Source organism: Ipomoea nil, unplaced genomic scaffold (genome assembly GCF_001879475.1).
Source record: "Ipomoea nil cultivar Tokyo-kokei standard unplaced genomic scaffold, Asagao_1.1 scaffold1720, whole genome shotgun sequence".
Classification (NCBI taxonomy): Eukaryota; Viridiplantae; Streptophyta; class Magnoliopsida; order Solanales; family Convolvulaceae; genus Ipomoea; species Ipomoea nil.
The window spans coordinates 722,731-745,594 of record NW_017618148.1 but is presented as its reverse complement, the minus strand read 5'-3'; the positions used below and the strand labels follow the sequence as shown (position 1 = coordinate 745,594).

Here is a 22,864-nt window from a genome sequence, read left to right as displayed (position 1 = left end):
CAGTCGGCGGTCGGCGGCGGACGGCGGCGGTCGGCGGCAGCGGTCGGCGGCGGCGGTCGGCGGAGGAGGTCGGCCGGAGAGAGGAGAGAGGGGAGGGAGGGAATTTTTCAAATTTTGGGGGATTTGTGTGTGTGTGGGGGATGAGGAGATGAGCTACCTTATATAGGGAAAAAGAGGGGGAAAAAGTGGGGGGAAAAGAGGGGATATTTTTTGAGAAAAAAGGGGGGAAGTTTTGGGGGAGTGGGAAAGGTGAAATGTTGGGAAGGTGAAGAGGTTTGAAGAGATGGGGGGGTTATTTAAAGAGGGAGTGGAAGAGTTTTGGTAAAATAAGGACTCCTTAACTGATAAGGATTTGTGCAGACTTGGAGACCAATCCGGGTAAGAGTCCTACCGCGTCAAGAGTTCTGCAAGGAGGAGGGTGAATTTTTTGGAGCACTATTCGGAGCCCCGTAATTATTAAATTTATTTTTACTCTCTTGCGCTGACGACTCCTCGCAGCCCCGAGAGTGGGGGACTGATGATGGAATAATCACGGAGCCGGAGCGGAGCAACGCACAGTGTAAACCGGGTCTGCCCCGGGACAGGATGAACCACCCCGGGGACGGCCAACCACCTCGGGGTCGGCCCAACATGGGGTCGGCCCACGCCGGCCCCACAGGGCTCGGCCGAGCCCCTTGGGCTCGGCCACATGGGCTCGGCCTCGGCCCTCATGGGCTCGGCCGAGCCCATGCTCGGCCCATTGGCCGATCCCCGTGCTCGGCCAATGGCCGAGTCCTCGCGTGGAGCGAGTCCCGCGGTGCGGCCCGCGGCTCCTCCCGAGGGCCCGGGGCCTGTAGCAGCTGGGGGTATATAAACACCCCCCGGTGTCCTATTCAAACATCTTCTACCTTTTCATACAATACTTGTCACGTTATTACACGTTCTAAACATCTGTAATAGCAATTTATGTCCGATTAATATAGTATTTACTGTTTCGTTATTCGTTCTTCGTATTAATTCATATACACGGGTTGTATAATCCGGACCCCCGGGTTCATATAATCCATCAGAAACATAGTTGTTAAATTTCTTTGTTTTGATTGTAAATGCAGATTGATGGATACTATTGCAATTGTCTGCTACTGAATAGTATTTTGGAATCTACACTTCAGAATCTTTGGGAATCAATATTTAGTCCTACAAGTCATCCACACAATACTGTGACCTGCTCTACTAATAATTCTGTTTTAAAATTATCCTACACTTGATTTATACGTTTTATTGGTCTGAATAGTATTTTCAATTATTTAATTATAATTTTTAAAAATTATAGATTTAATTGACTTTCCATATGGAGTATAATATTTAGGAGGAGAAAAGGATCAAATACACCAGTAAATTTTACCCCAAAAGTCAATTAGGCCTCTAAAATTTAAAAAAAAAAGGTTAATTAAACCCTCAAACATGTCAAATTAAGTCAATGAAACCCAAAAACCGGTAAATGACCTATTATTATAGGTCATTTCAATTCCGACGACGAATTCCGGTCACCTGCAACGAATTTCGGCCACCGGCGACAAATTCCGGTCGTCTTCCACAGGAGAAGACGACCGAACGGCTGCCTATTCCACCAGGTCCAGTCGTCTTCAAGGAGAGGACGACCAGATCTGGGACCAGATCTGGACGTCTCCTCCAATGGAGGAAATCATCAATAAAAGCAACTAAGAACTAGCAGACTTATTACGTAAATGTTTAATGGGTCAGAGGTATCTCATTGGGTTAGATGACTTGTGGAGCACAGGCTCCTGGGATGAAATCCAAAGGTGCTTCCCAGAAAATAGTAATAGTAGTCGAATATTAATGACCACTCGACTTCAAGAAGTGGCCATTTCAATAGGAGGATCACATAATTATTGGCTAAACTTGCGTTTCTTAATCCAGATGAAAGTTGGGAATTATTTAATCAGAGGATTCTCAATTATGGAAGCTTAAGCTTGCCGCCTATGAAACTTGAAGGGATATGGAGATACATTGTTGAGTATTGTAAAGGATTGCCGCTTGCAATTTTCATAGTTGCAGGACTTGTACAAGCTACCAATGAGTCACTATGGGAATCTCAATCAGAGGAGATTGAGAAAATATTATGTGCCACTGTGACCAACAACCTTCTTGATAGTTTTGCAGAGATTCTCAGGTTGAGTTACAACCACTTACTTGATGTCTTGAGAGTTTGATTCTTATATCTGGAAGTTTTTCGTGAAGATAGTGCAATCCCTATGAAAAAGCTTATAAGATTATGGATAGCAGAAGGGTTTGTGAAGGTAGAAGAAGATGAAAGGAGCTTAGAAGATGATCTTGTATCTAGGAGTTTAGTTTTGAATGACAGGCTGAGCTTAGATGGCAAGATTAAGTCATGTAAGGTGCATGACATCGTACATGAGTTTTGTAGGAATGAAGCAATGAAGGAGGGCCTCCTACATGTTGCAAGTAGATATTTTGATGATGAACCACATTCATCTGTAACTGTAAGCACGACTCAACGTTGGTTAAGTTTTGAATCAATGTATCCCAGACTTGATGTGCACTCTGGCTTCAACAAGTTGTAAGAGCTGAATGGAACAGGTTTCTTCATCTCAAGACATCAAAATATATACAATACGAACCAAAGAAAGAGGAAGCTAGTTACAACCAACCAAAAGAATATGCCTACTATTACTAACAATAAACTACTAAGTCTTAACAAGCCCCCGCAAGATTGGCGCACCATTAGTGAGACCAATCTTGTTACGAAAACCAGCAAACAAGCGGTGTCCCAATGGCTTTGTCAAGATATCAGTAACCTGATCAGAAGACTGGACATGTTTGACTCGTAGAGAGCCTGAACTAACTTGCTCACAAACAAAAAAATAATCGAATGCCCAAGTGTTTCATCCGGGAGTGAAAAACTGGATTCTTGCACAAAGCATAGGCGAACGTTGTAACCGAACCCCAAGCTCTTTTAAAAAATTTTGAATTCACATGACCAGCAGCACAGTTAGCAAGTGCCCGAAACTCAGCTTCCGTAGAAGACCGAGACACAGATCGTTGTTCAACAGATCTCCAGGAGACAACATTGGCACCAAGAAACATATGCCGTCGTAGAGCGACCCCCATCATGAAGACCTCCCCAGTCCGAGTCAGAATAAGCCAAAAGAGAACCAGAAGGACCTCCCCGAAAGTGCAAACCATAGTGAACAATACCTTTCAAATAACGCAAAATTCTCTTCACAGACTGCCAATGCACCTCAGTTAGGAACGCCATAAATTGTGCTAGACGATTCACTGCAAAGGAAATCTCTGGTCTTGTAATGACCAAATACTGCAATCGAACTATAGCCTGGCGGTACATCGTTGCATCAGAGGTTGGAGAAGTATCAGCACATAAGTCCACCGAGGGTGACATTGGCGTTGAAACTTCCTTCGCCCCCGTCATACCGAACTGGTCCAAAATATCAATCACGTACTGACTATGTGACAAGAATAATCCGTCAAACGTAGGAACAACCTCAACACCAAGAATGTGATGGAGCGGACCCAAGTCCTTAAGTGAAAACCGATCAGCTAGGCACCGCAAAAACGAAGCAATGAAAGAAAAGTGGCTTCCTGTTAGGATGATGTCGTCAACATACACCAGGAAATACACAACTACAGAATCAGTACAATAAATAAATAAGGACGAATCAGCTACAGACTTCTTGAAACCATAGGCAATAAGAAAATTAGATAGCTCTAAGTACCAAGCCCGCGGGGCTTGCTTTAAACCGTAAATTGCCTTTTTCAACTTGCATACATGATTGGGCAAAACCGAATCAACAAAACCTTTTGGCTACTCCATATAGACCTCTTCATACAAAGTACCATTCAAGAAGACGTTGTTGACATCCAGTTGGCGTAACAACCATCCCTGTGACAAAGCAATTGTAAGAATAACACGAATAGTGACTGGTTTTACCACATGACTGAAAGTCTTGAAATAATCTCGACCCGACTCTTGCAAAAAACCTTTTGCTACCAATCGGGCTTTGAACCTATCCACCGAGCCATCGGCTCTACGCTTCACCCGAAAAATCCACTTACAGCCAACCACTTCATGATTAGCCCGAGGGGCTAATTCCCACGTGGAATTCCTCACCAATTCATTAAACTCCTCAGACATAGCAGTCCTCCACAATTCATTCTGCAAGGCTTGTGACACCGTTCGTGGTTCAACATACGAGGCAATAGGATGTGTTGTCGTCACATTCACCAATTTGTCATTAAAATATTTAGGATTTGGGTGTCGCTGCCGTCATGGCCTGGCCACAACAGTTGGTCGGTCGGACTGTTCAGGAGATGGTAAGGACACAGTCACGTTTGGCTGGGAGGAGGACTCCGAAACTTCAGGGACAAACGGTAGTTGAGATTGCGCCGCAGACAGGGCAGGATCAGAGAACACATGAGCGGAAGAAGAAATGTTTGGAGATTGCCGTGTGGGTTGTTCATCTAAAGCCGGAGCAAATGGTGGAGTAGGCGAGACAGAAGCGGTGTTAGAATTATCTATACTAGGTAAGGAGTGACTGAAATTCGGAATTATGATTTGTGGTGGTTGCTCAACGGTCAATGACCACGAGGAATTTTTCTGTTGGTCACTAAATAGCGCTTGAAAAGGAAATTCATTAGTGACAAATGAGACATGTCGTGAAATATAAATACGACCACTAGCCGGTTCTAAGCATTTATAGGCAGATTGGCTTAATGAGTAACCTAAAAAGACACAAGGTAGTGATTTTGGGTTTAACTTCACCGGAAAATATGGCTTTAACCAAGGAAAACACAAGCACCCAAATGGTTGAATTTTCTCGTAATTTGGTTTTTTATTAAACAACTTTTGATACGGTGTTGAGTGTTGGAGAATAGGAGTGGGCAGGCGGTTTATTAAATATACTGCTGCCTGAAACGCAAAAGACCAATATGTAGAGGGTATAGATGCATAGTGTAATAAGGTCATACCCGTCTTTACAATATGTCTATGACGCTTTTTGGCGGACCCATTGTGCTCCGGAGTGTGAGGTGGAGAGGTGAAGTGAGAAATCCCCATATGATTAAATGTAGGAATTAATTTGGTGTATTCACCACCATTATTAGAAAAATGGAGATGATCTTGTACCCAAAATAATTTTCAATCATATTTTTAAAACTCAGAAAAACGGCATGATCATCATATTTGACTTTGAGATGGAACAACCAAACGTATTTTGTGAAATGGTCAACAAAATTAATGTAATATCGGAACCCATCAACCGACGTGGTTGATGTACTCCACACATCAGTGTAAACAAGTTGTAAAGGTTGTGAACTAGACATGGAATTAAAGGAAAATGACAATTTATGACTCTTATGCATATGACACGAAGTACAAGTAAATGAGTCAAGTGTCTGGCGATCAAAAACTTATATTATTATTTTTTAGAATAGAGGCTAAAACTTTATGGGATGGATGAACAAATTGAGGATGCCACCTTGGAATTGAGGACTTGGAAGTCACATTGACTTCAGAACGCTGGACTGGAAGACTGTAAACCTCATTCACTACCGGACCTCGTACTAGGTGTGTTCCCGACCGACGATCCTTAACAACAAAATGAGAGGCAAAGAATTCAACCAAAACGGGATTAGATTTGCAAAGTTTGGAAACAGAAATTAAGTTCTTTTGTAACTTAGGCACACACAAAACATCGGACAAGACAAGCAACCGATTTGCAGACGGTAGAGAGACACACCCAGTATATGAAATATTTAATGACTTACCATCTCCCAAAACAATCTCGTCAGGTCCTGTATAATCTGAGCAGGTTTGTAGAGACGCATGATCAGTAACAGTATGATGTGAGGCAGATCTAGGGATGTGGGACAGCAGTGATTGGACAATTATGAGTGATCAACAAAAGGTATTCTATATTAGAGATGATTTCAGATTGTATTAGTTAATTTACTACTTAATTTACTGGTTGTTGCCTATAATTGATTGTGTATTCTATTTTGCAGGGTCGAAGTAAAATAATTGCAGAATTATTTCGTGGGATTGAGCATAGGAATTGTGCAAGGCATGCCCATGCTAACTGTAGTAAAAGTCATAGAGGCAATTAAGGTTATGAAAAAACACTTCTGGCAGATTGCTAAGGCTACCACTAAAGCACAACTTGAAGAAGAACTCAAGACATTAGAGAATATAGACATCAAAGCAAGGAAAGACTTGGACAAAATACCCAATGAAGATGTGGTGTAAAGTCTTTTTTAGAACAGAGTTTAAGTGTGACATTGTGGACAATAACCTTTCAGAAGCCTTCAACAGCGCACTCTTAAAGGCTAGGTCAAAACCAATAGTTTCAATGTTAGAAGACATTAGAGTTGGAATGATGAAGAGGATTGGTGCAAAGAAGTCTTCTGTTGAAAAGTGGAATGGGCAGTTTGGGTCCTTTATTATGAAGAAATTAAATGATAATATTCTTGAGAGTGTTGGATGGGAGGTTGATTTCAATGGTGATGATGAATATGAGATAAAGAAGGGGAAGCATCAGTTTAAGGTCAGCATTCAAAGGAGGAGTTGTGCTTGCAGGTATTGGGATCTCACTGGTATCACATGTGCACATGCAATTTGTGCTATTTTTTGACCAAGGAAAACAACCAGAAGAGTTTGTGCATGATTGGTACTCTAACGATGTGTATATCAGAACATATTCACATGTGATGCAACCCATAAATGGTGAGATCTTTTGGCCAAAAACTCAAAATGAGAAGCTACATGCACCTGCTCCCAATAAGATGAATGGAAGGGCTAAGAAAAGAAGAAAGCAAGAAGAATCAGAACCTAGGCCTTCACAGTCCACTACTCAGTTGTCCAGAAAGGGAAGAGTTATGACTTGTGCACTATGTAAGCAAAAGGGACACAACAAACGTAATTGTCATACTCTACCAAGGCAGACTGGCAATTCAAATGCAAGAGGAGGGAGTTCTAATATAGCTGTTGTACGAGGAGGAAATTCAAATGCAAGAGGAAGACAAGTTGGCCTTGCTATATATACAAATCCACACACTGGAGAAGTCACACTAAATGTAAGGAATCATGTAGACTAATTTACTTGCACTATTGTTATCTTACTTTGTAGATAATTAACATCTTGTTTTATTTTTGAATAGCGTGGACTACCAAGTCAACGAGTGATATATAAACCTAGAAGGGGGAGGACCAACACACCTAGCACAGGTAGCATTGCCAACAGTTCAAGTGGAGGGAATTAACTCTCATGTATTTATCTTAGTTGCAATGTTTGTCCTTGGCTTGTAACTGTTAGTATTAGTAGTATATTTTGGTAAACAAGGCAGTATGTTTGTGTAGACAAGGCTGGATTTTTTGGCAACTCTAACTTTTAGTGTTAATGCATTAATGCAATATGTTTTGTGTTATTTTACTTTGGCTGTTTTTTTTTTTTTTGGAAATTGGCAGTGAAGTAGATGTTTGGCAGTGAAGTTTTTGTTTGGCAGAGAAGTTGAAGTTTGGCAGTGTATTTTAGGATCATGCACTAGATATACATTCATGTATCCATTAGAAATAAAATTATGGATATAAACGCACCTTCCACCTTTGACATCCATAAAATTTCTTCCCAGATTCTCGGGTTGTACGTGCAGATTGGAGCCTTCAATCCGCACCTACAGTATATAGGAGGCTCATACTCCAAGTTCGTCCGCACACTAGATGAAGCCGATGATGATGATATTATACAGTTGAAGCTAGACTTTGAAGACGAAACCCAGCTCTGTTGACATTATACGGACAAAACCCAGCTCTGTTGACTTTGAAGACGAAACCCAGCTCTGTGAGGAGAATCGCGAATGAAGCTTCAAGAATGGAGAACAATTTTCGTTCAATAAGAAGACGAAGAAGAGAAGGACGTGGCTCATTAAACTCTAGGGTTTGCTAAAATTCCATGTCATATTAAGCAATATTTCCACGTCAACCAGCAGTGAGAGGCAACTGGGTGGTTACCTGCGAAACAGGCTAAACGAACAAATTTAGAAAGTTAATTGGGCTGATTACACTATATTTTAGTTCGTGGGTGGAATTGAACACTTCGCCATAGTAGATAGGGCTATTTAACACTTCTCCCTTTTTATTATTTCAATATGCCCTTAACTTTTCAAATAAGGTGCAACTTCAATACTTAGAGCAATAGGGCAACACCTTTGTTAAACTTCAATTAGGATTTTTCTTAGTACATGAATAATTTAATAATTTCTTATATTTATACTTCATAACCCTCTTTAGTTTTGATATTTCATATTCAAATATTATTTGAAACTAATATTTTTATCAATAAAATTTCTACAAGATTTAAAATAAAATATACAAAGCTATATATACCACCAAATGTTACCTCCTAAACTTTCGGTAATTAAATACATAATAAATCACTTATTACTGCATAAATTTCTATCATTTTGCTCATACCACCAACTTTATTATATTGGTGTATAATCCACCACACTTATGAAAACATGAACCAGTTCACAAATAGATTGAATGTAATGGCCTTAAGAAATTACTCTAAGATCTATAAATTAAAATACTTTTGTGATAAAATGTGGAATTGTCCACTCCACAAGCTCCCTTAAAATAGAGATGACGATAATGTTGGAGCAGGAAGGAATCTGGTCGCTCTCTGCAGAGTAGCCAAGTCCTAGAACTGAGAAATTTTATTCGGACATACTCCGAGGGTATATTTTAAAATTGTCGCTAAAATTTAAAGTAAATATTAAAGAAATATTAGCAGCGGTTTTAAAACCGCCGTGAAATAAGTTTCCCGTTAATTCCCGCAGTTGTAGAAAACTGCCGCTAAATCCGTCCCGACACACTATTTAGTCATGGTTGAATAACCGACGAGAAACACAGTAGTGACGGTTTGTAACCGCTGCTAAATGCCATATTCGGTTTAAGTGTCAGTCACTTAAATATAACTGAATATATATATATATATATATATATATATATATATATATATATATATATATATATATATATATGTATATATATATGTATATATATATATATATATATATATATTGTAAAATAGCTTAATTTATTTTATTTATTTGACTAATGTTAATGGACTAAATTATTAAAGTACACACAACTCAATCAAGTGTAGGGTGAGTATTTCTTCAAAATTAAATCACAAGGGATTGCTTTCAATTCATAACATTGCTCAAGGACAGGAAAATCAGGTGCACGCCACATGCGCTAATCTCTCTATGTATGTCCTTTGTTATTAACACCATGTCTTCTGCACAAGTGCACAGTAAAACTATTTACAGTGCGGTACAAATCCCAAAAAAAATCATGCAATGCCGATGCACAAACATACTAAGGAGCAGATGCACACAACAATCAAATTAAATGCATGGTTGAGGAAGTTTAGTTGATTAAGGAAGGCAACAGAAACATATCTATCGAGAATCTCGCATCTTCCTTGGAGAAAACTTGCACTATGGGATGGTCTTTACCGTTTTACGTACCCCTATGCGTAAATAATAGGCTAATCTTACCATGTTCATTTCATGAATTTTATTGCGCCATAATGTGCAATAACAGCCATTGATCTTCATTATGCTAAGGTTGATATTAGTCCACAGTCCTCATGGTAGAGAGTGTCCACACTTGAACCTTACCCTATATATATACTCCATCCGTCCCATTTTATGTGTCTGGATCAGTTAACGATGCTTGACTGAAGTTATTTTGAATTCAATTTTTCATAATATTAAATTTAGAATTAGTATATAAAATTTATATATTTAGAAACTACAGTACTATTAAACAAAAAAAATCAAATTTAAAAATGAGTAAAAACTACTAGAGAAAATAAACAAAGAAGAAAATAGTTGGTTTAACAAACGAAGAGTTGTTCGGTTGATTAATGTGCGTGAGATTTGTACTCAATGTACGTGAGTGTTGTGTCTAATGTGCCTGAAATTTGTACTTAATGTGTGTGAATGTGTAAAATGCAGCAGAAAATATGGATGTCAGCTTCTTCCCCATCCCTAGTAGCCATTGCCCCCTCCCTGATGATGATGACGCAGATGCGGGCAATGGTGGTTAAGAATTATGGGAATAATACAATAGAAATCCACACTTAGCTGGTGTGCAAATTTTGCTGTGTGTGCGTCCTCTATATAAACATTCAAATGTACTGAAGGTAACTGATAATCCAGAATCCATGGCCAAATTGAAGGGAGAAGTAACAAGAAGCTTGGGCGTTAATGTGCATGAGTTTTCTGTTCTGCTTCTTTATGAGCTCGTAATTTTGAAATACTCACGCACATTAATCACAAATCTCACGCATATTAAGCACAATACTCAGGCACATTAAGTACAAAACTCACGCATATTAACATTAGGCACATTAAGTACAAATGCACCTGATCCATTCCCTATATATATATATATATATATATATATATATATATATATATATATATATATATATATATATATATATATATATATATATATATATATATATATATATATATATATATATATAGTTGCACTCCACGTGTCCAGATCTAATGGATGAGAAACACTAATTTTTTTTTAAAAAACACGGTGGCATTTTCGTAAATAATTGAACATCGAAGTGCAAGTAAAATGTATTACAAGTGCAAGTAGATGTTTCATATAGTGCACCTAAGTGCAAGTAAAATGTATTACAAGTACATGTAAAATGTATTATAAGTGCAATTAAAATTTACACTGACCATCAATACTAAGTGCACTTGACGTTATAACTATGTGCATTTATAGTAATAAGTAGTTGCACCTAGGTGTACGAATGTAAACAATGAAAAATTACTTGCACTTGTAAGTGAAAATAGGTGCACTTGTAAGTGATTTTACTTGCACCACGAATGTTAACAATGAAAAATTATTTGCACTTATAAGTGAAAATATGTGCACTTGTAAGTAGGGACGGAGGCAAGTGCTTGCTTAGGGGGGCCAAAGGCCCCCCTTCCCCATCCCAAATATTTTTAATATTATATATGTATTAATTTTTTTTTTTTTTAAAATTACATAGAATTGTAAAATTTATTTATTTTTTCAAAATATTTAACCCCCCTCCACTTAATTAATCTTACAAGTTAAGTTATAAATTTCTTTATTTTCTCAACTTTTTCAGTTCTCTCGTATTTCAAATTATGAATTCCCTATATTGTTGACTCACATTTAAATTAAACCTCATTTAATCACTTACTAATTTCTCTCTCTAGAATCATGCATATATGTGGCATATAAATTATAATAAGATAATTTGGCATATAACAAAATCTATGCATATTTTTCAAGTTAATTTTGTTTTTTTATTTTTGTTTCTAACTACTTGTTTGGTTAATTTTTGTTTCATATTCTATTGTTTATCTTAAATAATTGTTTTGTTTGATTCTAAATCATGGATATCAAGATGCATTTGTTTGGTTAATTATGTAAATTTGTGGTTGTGTGATAAATTTTGTATTTAATTTAAAATGCATAATAATGTAACAATTGTGTAGTATATGTATTTGAGAAAACAATTGCTATTATGTTATGTTGTGAAAATGGTTTTTCAAGAAATAATCAAATAGTCTTTTAAAACATGCATGTTTTTATTCTTTCAACCGTACAAAGCATATTGCAAAATAATTTAATATAGATTTAATTATAAATGATTGAGTTAATTACCAAAATGGTCCCTTGACTATAGTGCAATTACCAATTTGGTCCTTGACTATTTTTTTTAACCAATTAAGTCCCTCAACTTTAAAAAATTTAACCAATTTGGTCCTCCGTTAGTTTGACCGTTAGTCAACAGTTAATTGGTTAAAAAAAATAGTCAAGGACCAAATTGGTAATTCAATTGTAGTTGGCCCCGCGCACTATTCCGTCCTGGCTCCGTCCCTGCTTGTAAGTGATTTTACTTGCAAAAGGCACCAACTACTTGCATTTATAACACATTTTACTTGCATCAAAGTTTGAATTATTAACAAAAATGTCACCGCGTCGTTTTTTTTAAAATTACATCAGATTTGTTGATCTGGACACGTGGACGGATGATATTCATTCGCATTTCTCTCCTGGGCACCTATTCGCAAAGGAGTGAAACCCTATATATATATATATATATATATATATATATATATATATATATATATATATATATATATATATATATATATATATCGAGCTCGAACCAAACTCGAGTCGACTTGTTTCATAACCGAGCCGAGCTTGAGCATCAATTTTTTAGCTCGATCGAGCTCGACCTCAGCTCAGCTCGTTTACACTCCTCTCCTAATCTCACAGTCTCGGCCGATAACTAAAGATTAAAATAGAAACAAATTAAAATCCAATATGTTATCTAATCCAGTAATTTATACCAAATTTGAAACTTTTTATTTTCGTTTTAATATTTACCCTCATTGATTTATTTTTTTTTTTTTTTTGGGATCTACCCTGTATGCATATGTTACTCAAGTTTAAAAAGAAATAATAAAAAATTCATGGAATAAGTCTGTCATAATATTTACGTCAATGGTCAGTTCCACACAATTAGGCTTTGAGGATTAAAAATTAGTTAAGAATCCGGTTGAACCCCTTAAATACAATCTCGTCAGGTCCTGTAATGGCCTTAAGAAATTACTCTAAGATCTATAAATTAAAATACTTTTGTGATAAAATGTGGAATTGTCCACTCCACACGCTCCCTTAAAATAGAGATGACGATAATGTTGGAGCAGGAAGGAATCTGGTCGCTCTCTGCAGAGCAGCCAAGTCCTAGAACTGAGAAATTTTATTCGGACATACTCCGAGGGTATGTTTTAAAATTGTCGCTAAAATTTAAAGTAAATAATAAAGAAATATTAGCGGCGGTTTTAAAACTGCCGTGAAATAAGTTTCCCGTTAATTCCCGCAGTTGTAGAAAACTGCCGCTAAATCCTTCCCGACACACTATTTTGTCATGGTTGAATAACCGACGAGAAACACAGTAGTGACGGTTTGTAACCGCCGCTAAATGCCATATTTGGTGTAAGTGTCAGTCACTTAAATATAACTGATTTTTGAGAAAACAATTGCTATTATGTTATGTTGTGAAGAGGGTTTTTCAAGAAATAATCAATAGTTTTTTAAAACATGCATGTTTTTATTCTTTCAACCGTACAAAGCATATTGCAAAATAATTTACTATAGATTTAATTATAAATGATTTATTCTAAACTTTATCAAATTTGTAATGTAATGATTATTTTAAGATATGTTAACGAGATATCAATGTATTTGATTTAGTACTTCAATCGTAGTTGGCCCTGCGGGCACTCTTCCGTCCTGGCTCCGTCCCTGCTTGTAAGTGATTTTACTTGCAAAGATTCACCAACTACTTGCATTTATAACACATTTTACTTGCATCAATGTAATACCCACTATCTTAGAAATAAAATATACCTATGTTATTAAAATAGGTCAACAAGTCAAAGGTTATTAAAATTGATATTGGATGAATTTACTAAGTTACCCCTCTTTATCCTTAAAGCTTAAGGAATCCCTTTTATCTTGGAAGACCATCTCATTTGAAAGAAGAAAAAGAGAATATTGCCTAGAGAGATAGAGGAAGGGAAAAACCATGAAGCTTTGATCTCCATCTTCTTCAAGCTTAGATCTCAAAGCTATTAGAGTATTCTAGGTGAGTTTGACCTCCATATTTCACTCTTTGAGTTGGGTTTATCATTTGAGCCCTTGAGATTGATGTTTAAAAATATTAGGGATTTTTTACAAGGAGAATTTGGGCGAGCTGAATAGCTAAGATTTGGATGTTTTAGGTAAGTGGTTAACTCTTCTCTCCTTATTTTGCGAAACCCATGTATAACCTATTTTGAAATCTCTACTATTTTGAATACCCATTTTAGGGTTAGTATGAGTTTAAAATATTTTGGGCTATGATTTGTTTTTGGGTCTGAAAATACTGAGCTATATATTCTGAAGCCTGGATTGAAATTGTTAAGTTGTATTCGGGATTGAATTTGTTTTTGGGTCAGCCCGGACTGTGTTTTAGACTAGAATAAGACGTATTCTGGATGTAATTTATCACTATGTGTATTGATGGTGGATTATATTGGTTAGAGTGTTGTTGTGCAGGCGGATGGTTATGGGTTTGATTCTACCTGTTAGTATATTCTATGTGTTTGTTTTATATATATTATGCTTAAAAAATGGATTATTTATTTAAAGTAAGACTTGAACCATTGACCTCATGTTTAATAACTTAAGTTCTTTCCAATAAGCTAGTTCAACTCTTTTGAAACTATTTTAGTGTAATAAACTATTATACGATTTTTAATGATCGAGTTATGTACTAAGAAAATTATCATTTTGGGAAGGGTTTATACCTTGCATATTTCTTAGTTTGATAAATTTATTATCAATAATTGGAAATATTATGTATCTTAAGAAAATATGTGACTTGAAAAACTTGGTACAATAGACTATGTACTTGTTATGTGGTTTTTTAAGGAAAATGATTTTTGCTACATCGGGCTATTTGTTTATAAGAACTGTTTTGAATGTTCGGTCAAACTCATGAGGCAACCTACCTTTTGTTGTTTGTTTTGTTCGGTTTGGAACGTTCCCAATTGCTCATTCCTAATCGTCGAGCTTGACTCATTCCGAATCGTCGAGTCTTTTGAATTATTTGTTGGAACGTTCCATCCGGCTCATTCTGAATCGTCGAGCCTGACTCATTCCGAATCGTCGAGTTTTTTTGGACCATTATACCGATAATGGCATGTGCCACAGAATATAATGGTGGTAGTAGGTTGCCAATGAGTCATATGTTAAGGTATGGTTTATGCTTTTGAAAGTATTGTATTATGAAATATTGTTGAGGCCCATGTAGCTAAAGTTTCTTGTTTTGTGAACTTGTGTATAATATGATGAAAGTATATTATGACTTCAATATAGTTTAAAGATCGAGTTTTGCATCGAGTTATTACTCTAAAGCTTTTTGTATTATTTTGGGGTTACTTGATCCGGGGTTGAGAGGAGTATCACTTACTGGGCATTAGCTCATTATTTGTATTTTATTTTCTCATGTTTCAGAGTAGTAAGGATATGTGAATAGCATGAGCACAAGTGGTGGGGTCTCAAAGGTGACTTTTGAAAGTAGGAGACTTAGTCCTAGTGTTGGAGCTTATCACGAATTTTTGTTTCTTTTGGATATTCCCTTTACCCCTTGTATTTTTTGTAACTCGTTGTGCTTGTGGTGTATTTTGGACATACTACTCATGATTGTAAAAATTTATGTATGGATTTAATGAGCTTTTGGGAAGTACTAGTCGATTATATTTCGTCATTTTGGGTTGTGGAATTGTTATGTATTTAAGTGTTGTTATGAAGGTTTCGAGAGATTCGTGCGGTTAGGCTTCATATTGTTACAAGTTTTCATGTAACGGTACGGCCGGGTCATGTCCTAGAAGTGGGGCGTGACAATCAAAGTTCGAACTATTAACAAAAATGTCACCGCGTCGTTTTTTTAAAATTACATCAGATTTGGTAATCTGGACACGTGGAAGGATGATATTCATTCGCATTTCTCTACTGGGCACCTATTCGCACAGGAGTGCAACCCTATATATATATATATATATATATATATATATATATATATATATATATATATATGTATATATATATATATATATATATCGAGCTCAAACCAAACTCGAGTCGACTTGTTTCATAACCGAGCCGAGCTTGAGCATCAATTTTCTAGCTCGATCGAGCTCGAGCTCGGCTCAGCTCGTTTACACTCCTCTCATATTCTCACAGTCTCGGCCGATAACTAAAGATAAAAATAGAAACAAATTAAAATCCAATAGAATTATGTTCATATTCGTGGCAGCAAACTTCTCTTCCCACCTTATAAATACACACTCCCGATCATTTCAATTTCCCATCAACAATCCATCTGTATCTCAACCAGTATAAAGGAAAATAAAATAAAATAAAATAAATACACAAAAAAAAAAAAAAAAAAAAAAAAAAGAGATGGGTTCCAATGCGATTCAAGCTGCATTGATTTTTTTCTATGTGACATATCTTGTAGCAACAATACAGGGCGTTGAAGTTAACGTTAAAACATCTGGTGCAAAAGGTGATGACGATGGCGATGATACTGCGGTACAAACATACATGCAATAGTATTGTCTCTTTCTCTCTCTCTCTCTCTGTACATAAATATATAGTTTGATTGTATTTTGTGGTTTATTTGAGTAGGCTTTTAAGAAAGCTTGGGATGAGGTATGCAAAGCGACAGAGCCGAGCACGCTCAAGGTTCCGGAAGGCAAGTATAGGTTGGGTCAGATTGGGTTTCTAGGTCCTTGTAAGAGTGCCGTAACATTTGATGCGGAAGGTGCCAAATTGATCGCGCCAACCGATCTCAGTCAGTTCAAAACAAAAGATGGATGGATTTTGTTCAGCATGATTAAAGACTTTACGCTCTCCGGCGGTACATATAACGGCCAAGGTTCCGCCGCCTGGAAGATAAACAAGTGTAAGGAGAATATGAATAATCCCCTTTGTAAAAACCTCCCCATTGTAAGTACTCGATCTCATCTTGGATATGATTTTATTATTATTTTCTTTGCTTTTACTTATTATTTTGAAATAGAACATGAACTTGGGTACGTTGACGAACGCGGTGGTGAAAGGAATAAAGTCTGTGGACAGCAAGTTTTTCCACATGAATGTGATACAATGCAAGAACCTGACGTTGAATAAAATCAAAATCCGTGCGCCGGCGGACAGCGCAAACACCGACGGAATCCACATCGGGCGTTCCGAAGGGGTTACGGTGGACGATGCCGAAATTAAGACCGGCGATGACTGTATCTCCTTCGGGGATGGCGCCAAGAAGGTGACCATCGAAAATGTGAAGTGCGGCCCCGGCCACGGAATCGCTATCGGAAGTTTAGGAAGATACCCTAACGAACAACCGGTGGAGGACGTGTCCATCAAAAACTGCAAACTCATCAATACTATGTTCGGAGTTAGGATCAAGACGTGGCCGGCATCTCCAGAGGGCGTCGCCACCCGCATGCACTTCGAAGATGTGAGGATGGACAACGTGAGCACCCCAATTTTGATCGATCAACAATACTGCCCCTGGAATCAATGCAAGGCTGGCGTCCCGTCGAAAGTAAAGATCAGTGACGTTAGCTTCAAGGAAATAAAGGGGACGTCGGCGACGAAGGTGGCAGTGAAGTTACTATGCAGCCCTGGAGTACCGTGTGAAAAAGTAGAGATGTCCGGGGTGAACTTGGAATACCATGGAACCAATGGCAGCGCCATATCGGAATGTTGCAACGTGAAGCCAACACTCTCTGGCAAAAACGTCCCTCCAATTTGTGATGACGCTAAAGCTTCTGCGTAAGCACGTCTCCAAGAAGAAGTATTAGACTTTATTTAATTTGTAAATAAACAACTTAGATCTGTCAGTGTGGACTTATGTATAGATATGGATGCACCAGATCAGATAACCCACAACTGATAAGGTGAAATTTGTTATGCTACTATTTATCAATAGTACCATACATTTTTTTTCAATTTCAATTCTTTCCTACTTTATATTTCAATCATAATTAAGTGGCAAGCAATATCTAGATTATTATGGAAGTGTTCACCACGTCCATCTGTAAGGACGACTCAACGTTGGTTATGTTTAGAATCAATGAATCCTAATCTTGATGTGCACACTGCCATCAACAGGTTTGGTTCCCTCTTTTGCTTTCATGATGATGATGATCATATGACTCCAAAAGTTTATCAACTTCCTGCAACCTCTCATTTCAAGAGATTGAGAGTAGTACATTTAGGTTCTCTCAACTTCATTAATGTACCTTCATATGTTACGGATCTAATTCTTTTGAGATACCTAGCTCTGTGCCCATCCATGTCTCTTAACAGTTTACCAGTGTTAAAGGATTGGAATTTACAGTGGTTTTAGAAAATAGTGCAGACGATGACCCTAATCCTTTGGAATACCCAACATAAATAGTGCAGACGACGACCCTAATCCTTTGGAATACCCAACATTTGTGTTGGGTACTCCAACTGTGGTTCATCAATACATACAGACACTTCAATGGTTGCGCCCATTCCAATGTACAGAGCAAGTGTTTGAGGATTCCGAAGGTAGTTTTGGTCAGTTAAAATCATTGCTTATTTACGGATCAAATTTGAGGCGCTGCGAAGCCACTGGTGATAATGATTTCCCTGTCCTTGAGCGCCTAATTCTTAATGAATGTTATGAATTGGAAGCAATCCCTTCTAGTTTCAGAGATATACTCACTCTACAGTTGATTGAGTTGTGGCATTGTTATTCTGGGCTTGTCAACTCTGCCAAACAAATACCTTACTTTTGTATGCTATTTGAATTCTTATTTCATTCCCATCTTTAATCTTTAATTAATATATTCTTGTATCTAACTAAATTTCAGAGAATTGCTGAAGAGAAACTTGAAGATAAACTTAAAGATCAGAGTAACTAGAAGGAAGTGAAGGGGATTTTGAGGAATAATGATCTCAAAACTGTGGATTCATCACAGTCCTAAGTTTATGTTGGCTTCTACCTCTTGAATTCTTGTAGAGTTGGAAAGAAATTTGTAGAGAATAAGTGTAATGGTTGGGATATTTCTACCCATGCATGCATGTTTAGGTTGGCTGGTTGAATTGCAATAAGTTGAAATGCATGTGATTTGACAGATGAGATTACAGGTTATATTGTAAGTTTAGGCTATTAGTGTGTACTGGGCAGGTTTACGTTCTTAAGCAGCTTCATTATTGACAATTAAAAATAATGTGTTCATTACAAACATTTTTTTTTTTTTTTGCTTTTGATTTTTTAATACACAAGATCAGAGGCGCAATTAAGTCAAAGTAAAAGAAAAATCCAAAAGACAAGCTAGCATGAATCCAATATTATATATAAGACAAATCAAAATCCTATGGTTTATTATTTTTCCTATAATTTATCTTTAGAAACAAACTTCTTTTTTTTTTTTTTTGATGATTTTTTCATGTAAAATCCTATTTTAGGCAATGCCATTTTTCGACGACAAAGAAGATGTGTCTTTGCTTTTTATTTTTTATTTTTTAGTTTTTTTTTTTTGCTAATAGTCTAATTTTTATTGTCAAATTTAATTTGTACTCGTGATCTTGTGGTCAGCTTTGGGGGGCTAAGTTCGACAACGGAGCCTTGGGCCCTTTGGGGAACTACGGGGTTGAACTATTCCGGGTTGTTTTGACCTGCATCTTCGAGTCGATTTGCTCTAAACACATCTCAAATATATCTAGAGTTGTGCATAACTCGATCGACCTGAAAAATCCGTTCAGTCCGAATTTTGAAACCAAGCTCCCCGACCCAACCCGCATCCGAAGATCACTACCCGAACAACAACCCTAAACGATGCCGGATAAGAAATTTCGGGTGGGGTTGTATATTTTCATATCTGACCCACCCGAATATTCGAAATATATTAGGGTTAGATTTGGTATACTATGATACAATGTTGTTTTAATTTGTTATGGATATCCTAATAGTATTAAAAAGCATGGACTATATATACTATACTTTAAGGTACATTTGAAACTCCTGTGAGTTGCTATCTTCTTTAGAAATGTCTTAAATATAATTTCTCTCAACCTTATGTCTTAAATACAATCTCGTCAGGTCCTGTAATGGCCTTAAGAAATTACTCTAAGATCTATAAATTAAAATACTTTTGTGATAAAATGTGGAATTGTCCACTCCACACGCTCCCTTAAAATAGAGATGACGATAATGTTGGAGCAGGAAGGAATCTGGTCGCTCTCTGCAGAGCAGCCAAGTCCTAGAACTGAGAAATTTTATTCGGACATACTCCGAGGGTATGTTTTAAAATTGTCGCAAAAATTTAAAGTAAATAATAAAGAAATATTAGCGGCGGTTTTAAAACCGCCGTGAAATAAGTTTCCCGTTAATTCCCGCAGTTGTAGAAAACTGCCGCTAAATCCTTCCCGACGCACTATTTAGTCATGGTTGAATAACCGACGAGAAACACAGTAGTGACGGTTTGTAACCGCCGCTAAATGCCATATTTGGTGTAAGTGTCAGTCACTTAAATATAACTGATTTTTGAGAAAACAATTGCTATTATGTTATGTTGTGAAGAGGGTTTTTCAAGAAATAATCAATAGTCTTTTAAAACATGCATGTTTTTATTCTTTCAACCGTACAAAGCATATTGCAAAATAATTTAATATAGATTTAATTATAAATGATTTATTCTAAACTTTATCGAATTTGTAATGTAATGATTATTTTAAGATATGTTAACGAGATATCAATGTATTTGATTTAGTACTTCAATCGTAGTTGGCCCCGCGGGCACTCTTCCGTCCTGGCTCCGTCCCTGCTTGTAAGTGATTTTACTTGCAAAGATGCACCAACTACTTGCATTTATAACACATTAAACTTGCATCAATGTAATACCCACTATCTTAGAAATAAAATATACCTATGTTATTAAAATAGGTCAACAAGTCAAAGGTTATTAAAATTGATATTGGATGAATTTACTAAGTTACCCCTCTTTATCCTTAAAGCTTAAGGAATCCCTTTTTATCTTGGAAGACCATCTCATTTGAAAGAAGAAAAAGAGAATATTGCCTAGAGAGATAGAGGAAGGGAAAAACCTTGAAGCTTTGATCTCCATCTTCTTCAAGCTTAGATCTCAAAGCTATTAGAGTATTCTAGGTGAGTTTGACCTCCATATTTCACTCTTTGAGTTGGGTTTATCATTTGAGCCCTTGAGATTGATGTTTAAAAATATTAGGGATTTTTTACAAGGAGAATTTGGGCGAGCTAAATAGCTAAGATTTGGATGTTTTAGGTAAGTGGTTAACTCTTCTCTCCTTATTTTGCGAACCCCATGTATAACCTATTTTGAAATCTCTACTATTTTGAATACCCATTTTAGGGTTAGTATGAGTTTAAAATATTTTGGGCTATGATTTGTTTTTGGGTCTGAAAATACTGAGCTATATATTCTGAAGCCTGGATTGAAATTGTTAAGTTGTATTCGGGATTGAATTTGTTTTTGGGTCAGCCCGGACTGTGTTTTAGACTAGAATAAGACGTATTCTGGATGTAATTTGTCACCATGTGTATTGATGGTGGATTATATTGGCTAGAGTGTTGTTGTGCAGGTGGATGGTTATGGGTTCGATTCTACCTGTTAGCATATTCTATGTGTTTGTTTTATATATATTATGCTTAAAAAATGGATTATTTATTTAAAGTAGGACTTGAACCATTGACCTCATGTTTAATAACTTAAGTTCTTTCCAATAAGCTAGTTCAACTCTTTTGAAACTATTTTAGTGTAATAAACTATTATACGATTTTTAATGATCGAGTTATGTACTAAGAAAATTATCATTTTGGGAAGGGTTTATACCTTGCATATTTCTTAGTTTGATAAATTTATTATCAATAATTGGAAATATTATGTATCTTAAGAAAATATGTGACTTGAAAAACTTGGTACAATAGACTATGTACTTGTTATGTGGTTTTTTAAGGAAAATGATTTTTACTACATCGGGCTATTTGTTTATAAGAACTGTTTTGAATGTTCGGTCAAACTCATGAGGCAACCTACCTTTTGTTGTTTGTTTTGTTCGGTTTGGAACGTTCCCAATTGCTCATTCCTAATCGTCGAGCTTGACTCATTCCGAATCGTCGAGTCTTTTGAATTATTTGTTGGAACGTTCCATCCGGCTCATTCTGAATCGTCGAGCCTGACTCATTCCGAATCGTCGAGTTTTTTTGGACCATTATACCGATAATGGCATGTGCCACAGAATATAATGGTGGTAGTAGGTTGCCAATGAGTCATATGTTAAGGTATGGTTTATGCTTTTGAAAGTATTGTATTATGAAATATTGTTGAGGCCCATGTAGCTAAAGTTTCTTGTTTTGTGAACTTGTGTATAGTATGATGAAAGTATATTATGACTTCAATATAGTTTAAAGATCGAGTTTTGCATCGAGTTATTACTCTAATGCTTTTTGTATTATTTTGGGGTTACTTGATCCGGGGTTGAGAGGAGTATCACTTACTGGGCATTAGCTCATTATTTGTATTTTATTTTCTCATGTTTCAGAGTAGTAAGGATATGTGAATAGCATGAGCACAAGTGGTGGGGTCTCAAAGGTGACTTTTGAAAGTAGGAGACTTAGTCCTAGTGTTGGAGCTTATCACGAATTTTTGTTTCTTTTGGATATTCCCTTTACCCCTTGTATTTTTTGTAATAACTCGTTGTGCTTGTGGTGTATTTTGGACATACTACTCATGATTGTAAAAATTTATGTATGGATTTAATGAGCTTTTGGGAAGTACTAGTCGATTATATTTCGTCATTTTGGGTTGTGGAATTGTTATGTATTTAAGTGTTGTTATGAAGGTTTCGAGAGATTCGTGCGGTTAGGCTTCATATTGTTACAAGTTTTCATGTAACGGTACGGCCGGGTCATGTCCTAGAAGTGGGGCGTGACAATCAAAGTTCGAACTATTAACAAAAATGTCACCGCGTCGTTTTTTTAAAATTACATCAGATTTGTTAATCTGGACACGTGGAAGGATGATATTCATTCGCATTTCTCTACTGGGCACCTATTCGCACAGGAGTGCAACCCTATATATATATATATATATATATATATATATATATATATATATA

At 36.7% G+C, this 22,864-nt stretch overlaps 1 protein-coding gene across 1 annotated transcript; it reads left to right on the top strand.

The window, feature by feature from the left end:
- The first annotated feature begins 16,048 nt into the window (after window positions 1-16,048).
- LOC109191738 (exopolygalacturonase-like) lies at window positions 16,049-17,715 on the top strand. The gene is made up of 3 exons (XM_019342390.1): window positions 16,049-16,261; window positions 16,358-16,678; window positions 16,752-17,715. Exons 1-3 carry the CDS (start codon window positions 16,130-16,132, stop codon window positions 17,511-17,513), a joined length of 1,215 nt encoding a protein of 404 aa, XP_019197935.1. The 5' UTR covers window positions 16,049-16,129; the 3' UTR covers window positions 17,514-17,715.
- Window positions 17,716-22,864: the final 5,149 nt, after the last annotated feature.